The sequence below is a fragment of the Strongylocentrotus purpuratus genome, unplaced genomic scaffold, assembly GCF_000002235.5.
Source record: "Strongylocentrotus purpuratus isolate Spur 01 unplaced genomic scaffold, Spur_5.0 spur5_scaffold_21, whole genome shotgun sequence".
NCBI classification, from domain to species: domain Eukaryota; kingdom Metazoa; phylum Echinodermata; class Echinoidea; order Camarodonta; family Strongylocentrotidae; genus Strongylocentrotus; species Strongylocentrotus purpuratus.
In genome coordinates, this window is record NW_022145607.1 from 21,134,239 (window position 1) to 21,151,040 (window position 16,802).

The following is a 16,802-nucleotide window of genomic DNA, read 5'->3' on the forward strand; positions in this document are numbered from 1 at the left end:
AGCACAATGGCAGAAATGTGTTCGACAAGTTTAGAATTCCTTATTTTGTATCCATATTCTCTCGTCTCATTTATATTTCGATGACGATTTTGTCGCTTTGGCATGTTTATGGTGTATTTAAAGACAGACTGTACTAAAATCACTACATCTAGCGTCATCTAGTCAGCTTATGCTGCGCTGAAAAGTGGTTTATCACATAATTTGAGCAGTGTAAATTTTGAAATGTGGGCACATTTTTCTTTCGTAACTTAGTGCACGTAAAATACACCACATTTTATTTTTCTAAGCGGCAACAACCACCCCTATATCTAGCTAACCAATGATTTCAACTATTTCTACTTCTTTATTGTGTCGCTTGAGGAAGTTTTGTGTAGGTCTGTGTAATATATATTGATCTTGGTGTCATCCGTGCCATACATCCCATGGACCGACATGTCCGGTGAGAACTTGGACGCCTCAGTGACCCTCCCCAGAGTTTCGGCCATGGCCCGGGTGTAGTGAGGGGCGTTTCCGCAGCACAGTCCCACGTATGGTATCTTGAGTTGGGCACAGCGCTGAGTGAACTTGACAACGTCTCCACGCGAGCAGAGGAGACAGTCCAGATCCAGGGGAAACGCTCTTTCACCTTGGAATATTTAGAAAATACACAAAGTATTAGGCTGTAAGGCGCATACGTCCCGGCGATATTTGCCTCGCAATTGTCTGAATTCCTTATATTAACCCTTCACCAATCAATATAAACCTCAACCCAAACATGTCAACCATAAACGTAAACCTAACCGAAAGCTCTCATAGCCAGCCCCACCCGCAACCCTATAAATCTTTCATACATTTTGGAACAATTTGTCGCCGGAGCATTATGTCGAGGCACAATAATATAGACTCTTGTATAACTGCTAAGATTGCATGAAGCGATTTGATTCAACCCCAGTTTTCTAGCATAGGGCCCATAGGGCAACACAAGCTACATGTACCTATACATGTCTCTTAAAATGCAGTATGGAAATGAAAACGGAGCCGGACCATCCATGGTCGGACCATGTAGGTCCATGTAGGTCGGACTAAGTGATTATGTTTCAAGAGTTGAAGTGGACGTTATATGCCTACACATCGGGTTAGTCCGAGGTGTCCCTCTAGGCGAGTTGGCCCTGATCCATTAAAGTTCCACCGCACTACTTATAGCTACTTGCGCCCTCTATATAACAAACAATGCATAATCGGTGACCATTGGTCCCCAATCTTGTTCTTATGTTAATTGAGAGCTGAGTTGATGAGATAACCACCTGTCCAGTTACGTTGCAGGGTGGTCTAATCACTCCCGTACACTAGTACAGATGTGCTTTAAAACATCCCGTGCATTTAAGAGATGTAGGCCTATAGGGTGTCCGGGTCCAGACCAGTTACCTACTGTTATCATGAATATAGACTTATACCCCATTCACAGTGGTTTTGAAATTTGTAGCGGCGTTGTAGCGGAGCGGCGACACCGCCATAACACCGCTACAAATGCATTCACAGTAGAAAAGTTATCCCGCTGCAGCAGCGGGATAAATATCATGTACCCATTCACGCTGCAGCGGGTGATTTTTATTACCTCCGTAACAAACACGTGTATGCATGGCTCATGACCCGCGAGTGACCCCGATATGACCGGAAATACTTCAGCGCGGGGTTTTATCATATTACTTTTTAAAAAACTAGCATTTTTATTGCTTCCAGTCAGAATATTTTAATTTTTTGAAGTGTGAAATATTTTTATTTGGATAATTATAATATCTACATAATAATAAAATCAATTTGAATCCACTGGTTACTTTATTTCTATTTCACTTTATGTTCCCCATTGCTGGAGAAAAGAGGTCAGTGATAGGTAAGTAAACAAATCACACGTGTTTGTCGCGGTGTTATAGCGGAGAGCCTTCACACTGAGTAAACACCGCGACAGCAGCGGGACTGTCCCGCTGCTGTAGCTAGGCGAACCTAGCGATAGTTTGTCGCGGCGTTATCGCGAGGCGGTGTTATCCCGCGATAGTCCGAGCCTTCACACTGAAGACAACACCGCGACAGCAGCGGGACAGTCCCGCTGCTGTCGCGGTGTTTGAGGCCACTGTGAATGGGGTATTAGATTGTAAAAGGAACAGAAATACACACGATGCCATACCTGTCCAAGGATCTGGTAAAGTAAAGAAACTCGGTTCTTTGATGGTTGTCCTGTATAACACGGGAAGCGCCGCCAAAGGAGCCTATAAGAGCATACACAAGATATGATTTCAGGTGACAGATCATAATTGAAAATCTACAAGTAATTGTATATTTACATGCTTCTCGTCTTCTCTTAAAGCCCCACTGCACTAATTATAGCTGCTTGCGCCCTCTATATAACAAACCATGCCTAATCGGTTACTGTTGGTTCTCCATGGTCCCCTTTATCTTATGTTTATTGAGAGCTGATTTGATGAGATAACCACCTGTCAGGGACCATGCAGGGAGGTCTAATCCCTCCTGGCCAAACTAGTGCAGATGGACTTTAATCATCACAAGTCATGTTGTACGTAAACGCATCTTAAAGTCCTTTAATGACATTCTATTTCGAGAGAAAATGTCTACACTAAAGGCCATTAATACCTCAGTCACACCAACGAAACTGACATCTTGGGGCGTTTCACAAAGCCTTTATTCAATGACAAACGACAAAAATCAGTGACAAATCTGCTGATAACCAATCAGAAGCAAGGATTTCAGTAGCTTATAACGAAAACTGTCATTTATCACTGATGACAAGTTTTGTGAAACGCCCCCAGACCGACAGCAGACCAAACAAAGAATTTTACTACCCCAAATGGCGAAGTAACTATGGTTATTTTGTTCGAATGTATTCCATCATTACCCCAATGTTGGCCTCCACGGCGCTCTCAAGGATGGGTATCATTGACCGAGGTCCTCGGGTACAGTTGAAGCCGACGACATCGGCACCTTCGGCCACAAGACGTCGAAGGGCTTCGTTGAACTCGATGCCGTCCGCCGTGGTAGGCTTCCCCTCCGTCGTCGTCTTAGTAAAGTGCGTTGCTATGGTGATGACGGCAGGTACACCTAGATACAAAAATGGAATGGGTTTGGTATCTAATTTTATTGAACAATGTATGTAAGATGATGTCAACATTGTCGGTATTGTCATCATTTCAGGTAAGAGTTGTAACCATTTGCTCATCATAAGTCCTTTAAAACGGGGGTTTCCTAAGTATGAAATTTATTGTGTCATGAATGTACCTTTTCCGTATTCTTTGATTGCCTTGGTTGCAAGCACAGCCTCTTCAAGGTGACCAAACGTCTCGCCCACGATGAAATCGGCTCCCTCGTCCACGGCCCACTCGACCTGCTCCTAAAATAGTCGGTAAGAAACAAAATAAGCTCCTACACATTATAAATGTTCTTATGAATTAATAGAATGTCAAAAGTTATGAAGCTTAATGTGCAGCGAGAGGGCGACATGTTTTTACTCGCCGATGCACCTTGTTAAGGCCAAGAAAGCGTGAAGGAGAGTTATTGAAACTCGCCAAGGCATCTTTTTAAGACGAGAAGGCGAAAAGGCGAGTAGTATAGTCATTGGTCTTCCCGCCTTCTCGTCATAAATAAGGCGCCTTAATTGGCGAGGTTTCATCATTCACCTTTGCGCTGCCCGTTCAAGCGTCCTTACAAAAACTTATTAAAGAATTTCTGGCACATTATAGAAAAGTTTACGTAATAGACCAAATATGTTGTTCTTTATTATCTAAGTCATGTTGTACAATTATTTATTGTTTGTTTAAATCGATTATCAACGATACCTTGCACATGCCAACATGTCATATTGTTTTATTTTATGTTTGTAAATGAAAATAAATGAAATGAAATGAATTGTGACTTGTATCGGGGCCCAGACTCACCTTGAACATCGATTTTGTCTTAGTGATTGCCTCGTCATTCCCCGGTTCGTACACCCAGGTGTTGCTGAGGTCACCGCACATCAGGGTGCCCGTTTCATCGGCCACTTCTCTCGCCATCTTGAGTGCGAGACGATTCTGCTTCTCGAGCTCATCCTCCCGCCCGACGAGCTTGAACTTGCTACGGTTACCATAATACTATCGGCAAATTGAGAAGGGAGGGAATGGAGGAGATTTTGAATGGAAGACTAAAACACGTGATCAATTTTTTTTTCGAACGGAGCAGAAGGTGAAACATTTGCTTTGCGGTTTCAACCACTCAAAAGGATTTTATGCACAGCTCAAATTATTCGGGGTGGGCAACCTAGAGCTAGTAGATCAACAGATTCCGACACCAATTACCCACGAGACCGACATCCCGCGGACCGTCATCTCAAAGGACCGATAAAACAAAGAAAAGTATCAGGGAAGATAGGGGGAAATGTAGGCCTCCTGGGCTGTGGGTCTGTGAAACCTCTGAATAGTTGCCACAATGCCCGTAATAGGGAGACTGTTGGTCTCGTGGACTATCGACCCTAATGGGCGTTATCGAAAAATGTATTATTCCTCAAACACCACTCACCGTAAAAGCTTGGACTACGTCGCTTCCAGCACGCACGAAATCTTTGTACATCTGACGTACAAGCTCGGGATGATCCATTACAACTTCAGGGGTGAACGGCCCTGCTTTCAGGTAACCCAGACGCTCAAAAGCAAAGATATACCCCTCCGCAACAATGACGGTCTCCCCATCCTGAATGCGCTGTAACAGTCCTGTTGGCTCAGAATGTGAGAAAAATAAAATTCATATTAAGTGAATGTTTTATTTCTAAATCACTTCATAGACGGGAACAGGTTGGGGGGGTATGGGCAGACTGGGGCAAAATGTCTATAAATTGCCCGGCGTTAATGGGGGGAGGGGCACAAGGGGAGCAGTATTCTGACAAGCAAATCAATGAAGTAGAAAAGGTTATCAAATTTTTCAGTTGCATGATCTAAAAAACAGGTACAACAACAATGAGTACCGGAAGATATGAAGGAGAAGAAGAAGAAAAAGAAGAATATGAAAAATATAAATAAGGGGCGATTATGTAGAAATGAATAAAAGAAGAAAGATTAAAAAAATAATGTTTAAGAAAAAGGGATGACGTGTCAGTTTGTTTTACTCGCACCATACTCACTTTCACAGACTATCAAATTCTTTCCACCCTGCACAGCCATCAACGGAGATTTTTTCTCAATGCAACAAATTCAAGATCCTAATGAAAAAATAAAATTCATCTTAATTGAATGTAAAATTTACATACCTGTAGTCTTAGACATCGTTCGGGGTCCAGATACAAATGTTTTCCAATCGAAAAAGGGAAAAGAAATGTGGAATAAAACCGGTGTTTTCGCAGCTATGGCACACAACGTCGTCTAGTCCCAATATCAAGTGATGTCCGATTAACAACTAACTGGGTCATAGTCAGAAGTGGAGTCACAAGACCCAACTTTATATGTGGCTAAACAAACAACATTTATGTGAACTTTCCACCCGAAATCTGTATACATAACAGACAAATAAATACTTTACAACTTTGAAGGACCAGTACACTTTTCCATGATCCACATATGCCATTTTTATATAATGTAAGCAATGTTCAATGTTCAATGTTCAATTTATTTCTCCACAAATGCAAAACATAGGGAGCTACATAGAATAAAATACATACATACAATACAATAATAGAACATGTACAATATATATAGAACGACTCCAGTTGGAGCAATGTATGTTTTAAAAAGAAACAAATCAGCAAATGTGGAAGGGGTAGTCAAAAATCAAAAATGATTTGTCGAGGACTACCCCAAAAAAGCAAATTTAAAGGGACTTGGTAACATTGTTCAGATGAGAGAAAGTGGTACTAAAGCTGTGACTTCAATGCTAGATGTACAATTAAAGATAATCTGAAAGTTTGAGTGAAAACGGACCATTATTAATGATGTAAATTGGGGAAACTGATCTGATCGATTCCTTTATTCTCCCAACTATATTATTTCAATTCAATTACATTTTAGGTGAATATAAATCGTCACAAAGCAATGAGTCTGCTCTATATATCATTCCAGACATTAAGCGATGAAAGATTTTTAAAAGCCTGTCTTATATCTTTTTTTCCTGGAAAAATGGTTGGGAAAATCCAAAGTTGGTTGGGAGAATTCACGGTTAATCCCTGTAAAAGGGTGTTGCACAGTGACACCTTCAAGAAAACCAAAGATATATTTGTGGTTTGAGAAATTTTTCGGGATTGTTTGCATGTTAGAGGGTTAGTACAGTAAAAGGAATATAATACGTAACATTTCAGTAAAAAATTGGACTAGTTATTCGAAAGAATGGTTTGGAAAATCTTGCACTGATGACTGGAAGAATAGAGGGGAGGAGAAGTAGGGGTAGAAGCGGGATTCTATTTTTGGACCAGACCCACACTACGCCACAGCCCTCCCCTTTTCGCGTGACTATTCTCTATGTATATATACGTACTACTTTTTTGCTGCTATTTCGTTTTCTGCTTAATAAGGATACTACTAATAATAATAATGGTGATAATAATAATGATAATGCTTTGTTTTCCAGGGTAGCCTTATTAGTTATACTATACTCCCCGAGGACCCTGCAATCATATCATTAACCAGGCTTTATTGAAACTAGCAATCATATCGCCTAGAAAATTAAGGAATTTTTTCGAAACCCAATACCAATCTTTATAGACCGGTTTGATCCATTGCACACGAGGCGTAATTTCGATTTCGTTATTTCCTGCGCTAACCGTGCCCCTTAAAGACGCATAGTAGTGGGCTCACATGGGGAATTCGACACCATTCGGGTGTTTATCCATTAACAGGTGTTTTTAATCACCAGTATTATTAGCCTTCATTTTATGAACAATAGGCTTTATGTAGTGCTCTGCATTTTTCACCAACCATATGGAAAAGTCATTATCTTACATTTCCCTCACCAGAAGACTCTCCGAGAGAGTTGATGGGACCACTCGTGTCCTATGTGCGAGACTTGTACACCCATTCATGGTTTTTCTACCAAGTCTGGTGTCAGAAAATGGTGTCCTACTGCACATGGAAACGGACTACCATCTCCCTAAGCCAGTTAGCCTCCTTTATAGAGTCATTCAATGCAGTGTCTGTAGCCTTTTCCCCCACTTTTTTGAACGATGTTACTCTTATCGTGTCATGTCGCGTCAAAGACCACGCCATTTGCTGACGGAGCGATACGTCATCAAAATGACGTCACGTGTGCAACGGGCATCGGGTTTAAAAATGTTCACTGCCTCCAAGGATGGTGTATCACAACCATAGATCACAACACACCGTCATACAGAACGCCACATATAAATGATAAAGTTTTAACAAAAATCAACAACAACAAAAAGGCAATGAAAAGTCCACGGTGGTTGAGACTCTCACACAAAAATCACAAATCAGAACTGTAAAATCAAAACTGTAAAATTTCAGTGTCGTTTATTTCAATCAGACTACAGGGAAAAAGTATTGCATACCACATTACATAACACAAACGTTTTAATCTTTTTTTTCCCCATGCATATTCGCACTGATATCAATGAATACTAGGAAAAAAAACTTCATAAAGTTCACTAGTTACACTTCCACAGATTATACATCAAGACTGCAGCTATTACAAATTGCAGCAAAACAGATTTGCTTTGTCAGTTTTGTCAGTGTGTTCCTATAATTGCTTAGATTCAATTCAATAAAGATGATTTCATTGAAGGAAAATAGTTATTCTACTTGCATATAGTGAAAGCACCAATACAAAAATTACCTTTTCAGTGTTCACAATACAAAAAACGTAAAAATGCCATTGTCACTGTGCATTCACAGATCAATACTAAGACATCCTATACTTCACCATATTAATGGCAGACCCATCAAAAGCATTTAAAAGTTGAGTAAATAAAATTTAGGGAACTGTCTTGTTCATGATCAAATAAGTAATATTTGAAGTAGGATTTGTGTAATTTAAATGGGTTTCTTCTCAAATTATATTAACTTTTAAAGTCTTTTAAGTCTATCACTTGTAGAAGTAAATAATATCGTTAGCCTAAAACGTGAGATATGTATTTTGCTGTACATATGATCGAATTGTTTTTACACGTTTTTCAAAAAGACCCTTTTTTGATTATGATAATCTTTGAAGCTAGACTTAGTCTACAGGACTATGCTTTACATTTTGAAGATTTCCTTTCTCTTTTATCTCATTTCTGTTCTATTTCTTCTTCTCCTTCTTCTTTTTATTCTTCTTCTTCTACTCCTTCTGCTCTTCCTCTTTCCCTCCTTTTTTTTTCTTCGTCTTTCTCTTCCTCCTCGAGACGTTCGTCTTGTTTTCTATTCTTTTGCGGTCATAGCCTTAGTTGCTGGCAGGTCTTGGGTCATCTTGGTGTAGTAAGTGTTGACCTTGCCAGCATTCGTGCCGTAGAATCCGTGTAGAGACATGTCTGGTGAATACTTGGACGCCTCGGTGACCCTCCCCAGAGTTTCGGCCAGGGTCCTGGTGTAGTGAGGCGAATTTCCGCAGCAGAGTCCCACGTACGGTATTTTGAGTTGGGCACAACGCTCAGCGAACTTGACGATGTCAGTGCGAGAACAGAGAAGGCAGTCGAGATCGGTATAAAATGCTCGTTGTCCTGTAAAGAAAAGGCATAATAAAATGAAGAAAGAAAGGATTAAGAAAGAAAAGGAAAACAAATATGATATCGGGTGGTGATTTCAGTTCTTGTCAGCTAGTAAGAAAGTCACAAGGACGTTCCCTGACATCATTCCCGTTCAATGCCCGTTCCCTCAAATTAAATGCTCACGGTTGACCACGAGGCGTCATTTCCTGACGAATGAACTTGCCAGCTAGCAACCGACGCGGACGGGTATTCAATGACGCTGTCACATGGAGGATATGACGCACTGTTACGTCAGCAAATGCATCTTGTACATTGGGTATAGAGTACCGAAGGGTGACACCATAGGCCTATACTGGCCAAGTTGTCAAGATTGCCGGTTCCTAACAACTTCGGGCTTAACAATGATATGTTGTGCATGGTGATATGCACACCAGCCCCATAATAAACACAATAAATTTGCCCTGCTCCATCTCTAATTTGCTTATGCGCAGGCTCTGTGTTTAGAACCAGTAACCTGGATAACGAGTGCATAAGACGTTAGCACTTCAGTAATCTATTAGCCAAGTTTAATAATGACATTCGCCCTTTACCTGGTTTGAAAACAACCGTCAAAGCGGTATAAATTAGGATCGCGTTTTTGCGCGCCTGTAAAACAGTGTCTAGTTTGAATGCTACAAAGAAGAGGGGAAATTGACCAAATAATTCATTTAATATCCCCCTTTGAGAATCAGTGAATCAGAATCGTAAATGACCGCATCGTAAAAATATATATGATATTTAAATTTCTATTAAGTATTGAAGATTCATACCTGATACGGGATCTTTGATGGTCGTGAAGTTTGGTTCCTCCATAGTAGTTCTGTATGGCACTGGCAGGGCAGCTATAGGAACCTACGCACGAAAAAAATAAAAAATAAAAAAAAGTGTATATATTGGCGTCAGATCATTTTCCCCGCGTGTTATAAAACTTCAGACTGTACTTCGGCCTAAAAACAAATATATTTACGGGGGTGTAGCATGGGAAATACTGGTTAACGCCATCTACGACTTATTTTGGACAACTGCGTTCGCGAAACAGACTGAAGTTCTCCTCACGCTTCGGTTTCACGTATGTACGTTTGCACGCAAGTGAATACTGCGGTCGCGTCGTCCGTAGTCATACCCAATTGGCCCCGAGTCAGGCTACGGAAAAAGACACTTAGTCTCGTCATGCTACAACCCCTTTAAGGAATACCGCAGCAAATACCGAGGCCAGGCTTCAATATAATCGTAACCAGAACATTTAGCAGTACACTGCACATAGTTGTATTAGATACCGCATTCTGCATGCGACTCCTTATTAGAGAAATTTTGTTCAAAAAAATATCCATCAAATGTATTTATTTGTAGGTATACGAAATGCAACTCGTAGGCCCGAATTCACAAAGGAGGTTTGTCGACAAACCTAGGTTTATGTGCGTCATATGACGCGTTTCGACGCGTTTTTACAAACCTTGGTTTGTAAAAACGCGTCGAAACAAAAAGGGGTTTGTCGACAAACCTCCTTTTTGAATTCAGGCCAAAGTGTTTGCGTAGTGCACATGTCTTTTTGTGTTCAAATGTTCAATGCGTGTGAATTTGATTTGCTAATGTGTTGTATACAGAAAACGCCATTTCCAAGACAAAACTTAACTGTTATGACCCAGTTAGCAGTGTAGCGGTCAAAAGCAAAAGCTATGCTCACTTTTGACCAATCAGGGGCCTAGATTCCCGAGGTTCATTACAATATCACTTTTTCAACTTCAAAAATCTTTTTTTTTTTGTTAAAGACAAGGATTCCTTAATTACCCCGATATCTGCCTTTGCTGCGCTCTCAAGTAGAGGCAGCATGGACGTAGGTCCAGACATGCAGTTGAAGCCGACGACGTCGGCGCCTGCAGCTACGAGACGTCGAAGAGCGTCGTTGAACTCGACGTCGTCGGCAGTCAAGACCTTGCCATCTTTGGAGTACTTGCTGAAGTGCGTTCCGAAGGTGATGACTGCCGGTACACCTGGGGGATGAGCAATTAATGAGATGGTTGGGTTCTGAAGTGATTTGTTAAAATGATTTGTGAGTTCCCCCCCCCCCAAGGGGTAGCATATCATAGTAGCTATATAATTGCTTTTCATATGAAAAAGATTGTGCTTGAAGTGCTCTCTTAAAATCAAGTGAAATAGGTTTAAAATAAAACTGGATCGAATGCCTCTAACCCTCCATTTAAAAATTGATAAACATAATCTCTTTGTATAAGCGATGGGATACATTTAAGTTATAAGATACATTAAAAAGGTTTTGTTTCATAGTACGTTACACCCAACTTCAATGTATGTTCTTTAACAAAAAGCAGAATACAGCAACATTTTCATAGAGCAACGAAAAGAGAACCTGTCCGATACAAAGTAACGTCATCAGATGTTGAGAGCCAGGAGGAATTTAACTGAAAGTAAAAGTATCAGATAATGTCCTTATGACACTGATCAGCAGGCACGTAGCCACGGAGGGGGGGGGGGGGGCACGTGCCCCCAACAATTTCCAGGATCGGTTGAACTTTTTTAGACCCCCTTTTTGTTTTACCTCGATCGATTACATGTTTGTGCCCCCCCCCCTCCCCCCCCCCCCCCCCCCCAACATCAAACTCTGGCTACGTGCCTGCTGATCAGAGGATCAGAGAATATACTGAATATTCAATGCTTACCTTTTCCGTATTCTTTGATGGCCTGGGTTGCAAGCATAGCCTCTCCCAAGTGACCAAACGTCTCGCCCACGATGAAATCAGCCCCCTCGTCCACGGCCCACTCGACTTGTTCCTATTTTATCAAGATAAATAAAGAACCATAAAAGACACGAGATACCTTCTGACTGCCAACTGAAATCATCTTCTGATCTTATAATACTTCCGAAGCCTACAGGGTAGAAGTGATGCTGAATTTTTTCCAAAGTCCAAATTTAATAATAAACAAATTCAAGCGGGACCCATGTAGAAAATGAATGCCAGAATTTCAACCTCCCCCCCCCCCCCCGCCCCCATTGAAAATTATTATTTTCGAATCGCACCTGAATAGTTAAATGAACGACGATTTGCTGATAGTGGGATTATCGTTTTGTATTTGAGCTGATGCTACGAATAACTTCTACCAACAGTCCTACTGCAGCCAAATATGCAGCCTTTATGCAGTGCAGTCAGTGACGGTTCTAGAATGGGCTTGAGGCTCAAGGCCCCAACCCCCCCCCCCCCACAAAAAAAACCCTCTTGATTTTGAATTAATTTAAGAGAGGCCCATGTATGAATGCAAGAATCCCCTAGCCCACCAAAGGCCCCCACGGTGATTCTTCTAGAGAACCGTACCTATACATTGTACTAGGTAAACATTTGATATTTTTAACGACGTATCTATTTACCTTGAACATCGCTTTTGTCGTAGCAATCGCCTCCTCGTTACCAGGTTGGTACACAAACGTGTTGCTGAGGTCACCGCACATCAGGGTTCCCGTCTCATCGGCCACTTCTCTCGCCAGCTTGAGTGCTAGACGATTCTGCTTCTCGAGCTCATCCTCCCGTCCGACCAGCTTGAACTTGTTACGATGACCATAATACTGTTTTGAACGAGAAGGGGAAGTTCCTATGGTCAAATATAATAGAGATAAGAACTTTATTTGATTAAATAAGTGAGGAGAGTGGATCAATTTTCATGATTAAAAGAAAGAAGTGTATAAACGATACAAACGAGCTTTTCATTGAGTCAATCAAAGATTACTATTTTCATCAATTTGTTATAAGGTTTACATATTGGATATCATATGGTAATATTTTATGGATCTTTTCCAGAAGCGGATCCGGGAATATTGGGCAGCAGGGGGGTGAGGGGGGGGGGGGGGCGCAAATAAAAAAAAAATCTCTGACATGAAAAAAAGAAAAAAGAAAAGAAGAATCAACAAGAAACAAAATAGAGCAAAAGGCTTTAGGGTATAAATTTGTCGCCGAGGGCCCAAATGGAGAGACAATTCCATGTTATGCTTGATGTGATCAAACAACATAATCGGAGGGCCAAAGTCAGACAAGAGGGGTTTGCCTGCCACTTCCACGGAATACTATTTTTCGTCAAAAGGGCCTCTTTTTGGACGCCCCCTCCAAATAAGGGGTGTTCGCTACAATTTTTTTTTTTTAATCTGACATACTGTGTATCATGATAAAATGTTTAGAATGAACAAGGTGTGCTTAGTTTGTGTGGTAGTGGCAGGCAAACCCCTCTTTTCTGACTTTGGCCCTCCGCTTAACATGCCAATTATAAAAATTTAAAGGGGCCCGTGCCCCATGCACCCTCCCCCCCCCCCCCCCCCCCCAGATCCGCCGTCGCATAAAGCTTACCGTAAACGCCTGTACTACGTCACTTCCAGCGCGTACAAAGTCCTTGTACATCTGACGTACCAGCTCGGGATGATCCACTACAACTTCAGGGGTGAACGGCCCTGCTTTCAGGTATCCCAGATGCTCAAAAGCAAAAATATACCCCTCTGCAACAATGACGGTTTCCCCATCCTTGATCCTTTCCATAAGACCTGTGGAAAGATAACGAAATGACAACACTGCATCATAAGAGATAAACTTACAATGTTTATCTATTGTAATGCGAAGTTTGAAGTTCAAGTATCAACTATCAAGTATCAAGTTTATTTGTCTTCCAGTAGTCACATGTAACAAAATATAATAGAGCATAATCATAACAGTAATACAATGTAGAAAAAAGAAAGACGAGGAGATTTTGGTTGAAGCACAACTTGTTAAGTTAAGTTAAACAACTACTCAACGATGCATCGGCCACAGCATGGACCTCCATGACCACAACAAGTATATATAATCGTATCCGGACACCTACCCCCTGGACATCCACCCCCGGATAACCACCCCCAGTCAACTACCCCCTAGGACAATTACCCCCTAGGACAACTACCCCCTAGGGCAACCACCCTCTAGGACGACTACCCCCCGGACAACTGCCCCCCAGTAAAATACCCCCTAGGATAGTTGTCCGGGGGTAGTTGTCCTAGAGGATGGTTGTCGTAGGGGGTAGTTGTCCGGCTGGTGGTTGCCCTAGGGGTAGTTGTCCTAGGGGGTATCATTGTATACGGGATAAACGGGGTTTTTCAATGATACCAACTTCAAGTATGATAATATAGTAACAAGAGAGATGCCAACGTTAAAACTTGAACTACAAAAATGTTTTTGTATAGGAGTTTAGTATACTATTATTATTTTGTTTTAAAATAAGGCTTGAGAATTTCGCAGAGACGCAAAAAAAATATTTATGAAATAGGAGGGGGTTATAATTATGTCCGGCCGGATAACACTGTTTCCCTTTCGGAACATAGATAATACAAGTATTACTTACTTATCAAGTTGAAAATAACAGCTTCCTTGAATATGGACTCAAAAAGAAGAAAAAATCATTTGTAATCACAGCCAGCTAAATCTTTTAAAATTACGGACTTTTCATCTTGCATGTGTATCCCAAATATCGTAAATGTATGACTTGTTCAATCACATTATTGTTCTACCCCCTCCGTTTTTACCAGTTTTGCACATAAAGGAAACCTTATACCTTACCCCAACTAATAATAGATTTATTGGATCTTGCCCATTAAAAATTCCACACCAAAGTGTATGAAAAGGATATTCTAAGTGTAATGTAAAGATTCTCAGCACGACATGGGCATCGCCGTTTTCTTAAAAATGTGACGTACTATGCGAAGTATTTTATCAAGTGAATGTATTCAAATTCTGTGTGTAGTGAGGAAATATTTCATTCACATCTTTTTACTATAATCATTGTCAGAACGCAAACTCTCTGCGGTGAAGGTATTGCTTAAACGAAATAGATTTCCAATTTGTTAGCATTTTAACATTATTATTAGTTACACAAAATTATTGTTCCCCTGTGATATATTTTTCACCAAATAATTGATTTATCTTCTCAGCTATGATTTTCTCCCATTTAAAGGTAAATGTTTTGTTGTTGAATTAAAGAGTCTTCTAAATTAGAGCTTGGTGCATAATTCTTGTACAAGTTCGCCTGATTAGTCACATTATCAAGAATATGGCTGCGCTCATGCCATGTCAAAAGACATTCCATCATGCCAAGAATATCTACATCGTTATATCTCTTGTACATTTTCGTAAAGAATATTTATTTCAATAGGCAGGAATAAATCTCATCTTCCAGCCAACCTACACTTATTCTTTGGATTAAGGTTTCCTTTACCTGTTGTTATAATTATTTACCTTTTGACTTCGGCATGTTGTTGTGATGTTGTACTATACGGTGATACTCAGCATAAACAGAACTGCAGAAAGACGGAGACAAATTTCCCACTCCTGCACATGCATGAACAACTCCAATCGACTTCAGAAAGAACAGATTTTTAGCGACTGAAAACGATGTACCTCTGTCTATAAGGGTGTCAAAGATCTGTATGTACTCAAGTTTGTGGGAATGACACTACACTGCGTTCAAAAAGACAATAATAGACTTAGATGTTTATAGACTGACATCGTACGCCCCGCCTCCTCCGTATGATAATAGTATAGTAGTAGAGTGTCAAGTGGCGGATCCTGGGGTGGTGTTTAGAGGGGGCACATATACTCCCCGCCCCTCAGCCAACCCTGTTTTCCTCCCTCCCTCTCTCTCTCTCCCTCTCTCTCCCTCTCTCCCTCTCTCTCTCTCTCTCTCTCTCTCTCTCTCTCTCATACTCTCTTTCTTTCTTCCTTTCTTTCTTTCTTGTTTCTTGTTGCTTGTTATAGAATTGTTTTAGTTAAAGAGAAAAGGATGCATCTCCTGTCAGAGAATCCTACCGGAATTCGCCTCTGGTGTCCCATGATACAAAATTCCCTAAAACCTTGTTTGACTTTAAAAAAAAAAAAAAAAAAAAAAAAAAAAAAAAAATCATTAGGGCCAGTCAAATTTAAGATAACCCTGAGATCGCTATCAGACACCTTGTACCTGGTGATATCAAATATTTACTTCAAGTGAGAATGATTAGAACAATCGATGAGTCAGCAATTTTATTTTATTTGGATCACACGAATCTGCTGAGTAAGCTGATTTGGAATACGGGCCGGAAATTACACACCAATATCAGACATAATTATATTTACTACGGTGAAGATATGAATTTGGTGTAACAAGACAAAAATAATCATTTCGATCCGCTGATATGTATTGGTAAATATTGGTTTAGTGTGTATTTGCCGATAAAGAAACGATAAATGTCTTGGATATGATTAAGGTCGAATGATGTCAATACAATAGCATGTGATTATTTACAAAGTACTGATCATCAGGGAAACGAATAATAAAATCAAATGTCATAATATCTTAATTATTGCGAACGACCCAACGTCGTCCATAGGCTGTGTGGGACATAAGTTGACGAGAAAAGGGGAGGGGGCAGGGGCGAACAGGGATTGAAATTCGGTTGGGGAAAAGATATTTAGTAGTGACCAGGCCAATCAATCATATGTATTCCCAAATTTCTATGTATTATCTTCATATTAAAGATACTATGTCCTTTTTGCAGCCAACATCAACTTCTGTAGAACTTTGCAGGAATTATGAATATGTCGTGTATGTCCTATCTGTGAAATGTCACATTAGCAGTGTCCTAATATTCAAATTATGCAAAGAAACCCGTTTACGTGCTAGACTTCACTGTCAGACACTATTGAGTGACTGATTGGCTTTCTTCTTCTTTGGTAATAACATGCATAAAATGAGCTGTAACGGGTACATGCGCATTTGTCTACATGAATAACCCACTTCTTGTAATGGCCAAAATTAAACTGATTGAATCTTTGCGCAGCATAAAACGTACGACCATTCAGTAGAATGGTCTGAAAATCAGACTACAACTTATTGGCTCTATAGCTCGATTCTACAACTAATAGTCGTTATTTTCCCACTTAAAGACATTTTCAAGCCCCCCCCCCCCTTTTTTTTTAAAGGGAAGTTCTAAATTATTATTATCTTTCAAATGCCGTTGGAATTTAACCTTTTCATTTTGTTTGGCCTGCAAAATGGGACATAGTCCCGCCCCCCCCCCCCTCCCCCCTCCCACTCCTGGGTCGGAATGACCGCATGCGTG

The 16,802-nt window shown here is 40.6% G+C and overlaps 2 protein-coding genes across 2 annotated transcripts; both read right to left on the minus strand.

The window, feature by feature from the left end:
• Positions 1-326: 326 nt before the first annotated feature.
• Positions 327-5,282, minus strand: LOC115918913 (betaine--homocysteine S-methyltransferase 1-like). Its single transcript, XM_030994232.1, has 7 exons — positions 5,267-5,282; positions 4,543-4,733; positions 3,924-4,118; positions 3,268-3,379; positions 2,888-3,090; positions 2,162-2,243; positions 327-625 (listed from the first exon to the last, which is right to left on the minus strand). The coding sequence occupies exons 1-7, from the start codon at positions 5,280-5,282 to the stop codon at positions 336-338; spliced, it is 1,089 nt and encodes a 362-aa protein (XP_030850092.1). The 3' UTR covers positions 327-335.
• A 2,176-nt stretch (positions 5,283-7,458) lies between these two features.
• LOC115928328 (betaine--homocysteine S-methyltransferase 1-like) lies at positions 7,459-15,314 on the minus strand. Its single transcript, XM_030995474.1, has 7 exons — positions 14,944-15,314; positions 13,033-13,223; positions 12,066-12,260; positions 11,362-11,473; positions 10,475-10,677; positions 9,457-9,538; positions 7,459-8,659 (listed from the first exon to the last, which is right to left on the minus strand). The coding sequence occupies exons 1-7, from the start codon at positions 14,957-14,959 to the stop codon at positions 8,361-8,363; spliced, it is 1,098 nt and encodes a 365-aa protein (XP_030851334.1). The 5' UTR covers positions 14,960-15,314; the 3' UTR covers positions 7,459-8,360.
• Positions 15,315-16,802: the final 1,488 nt, after the last annotated feature.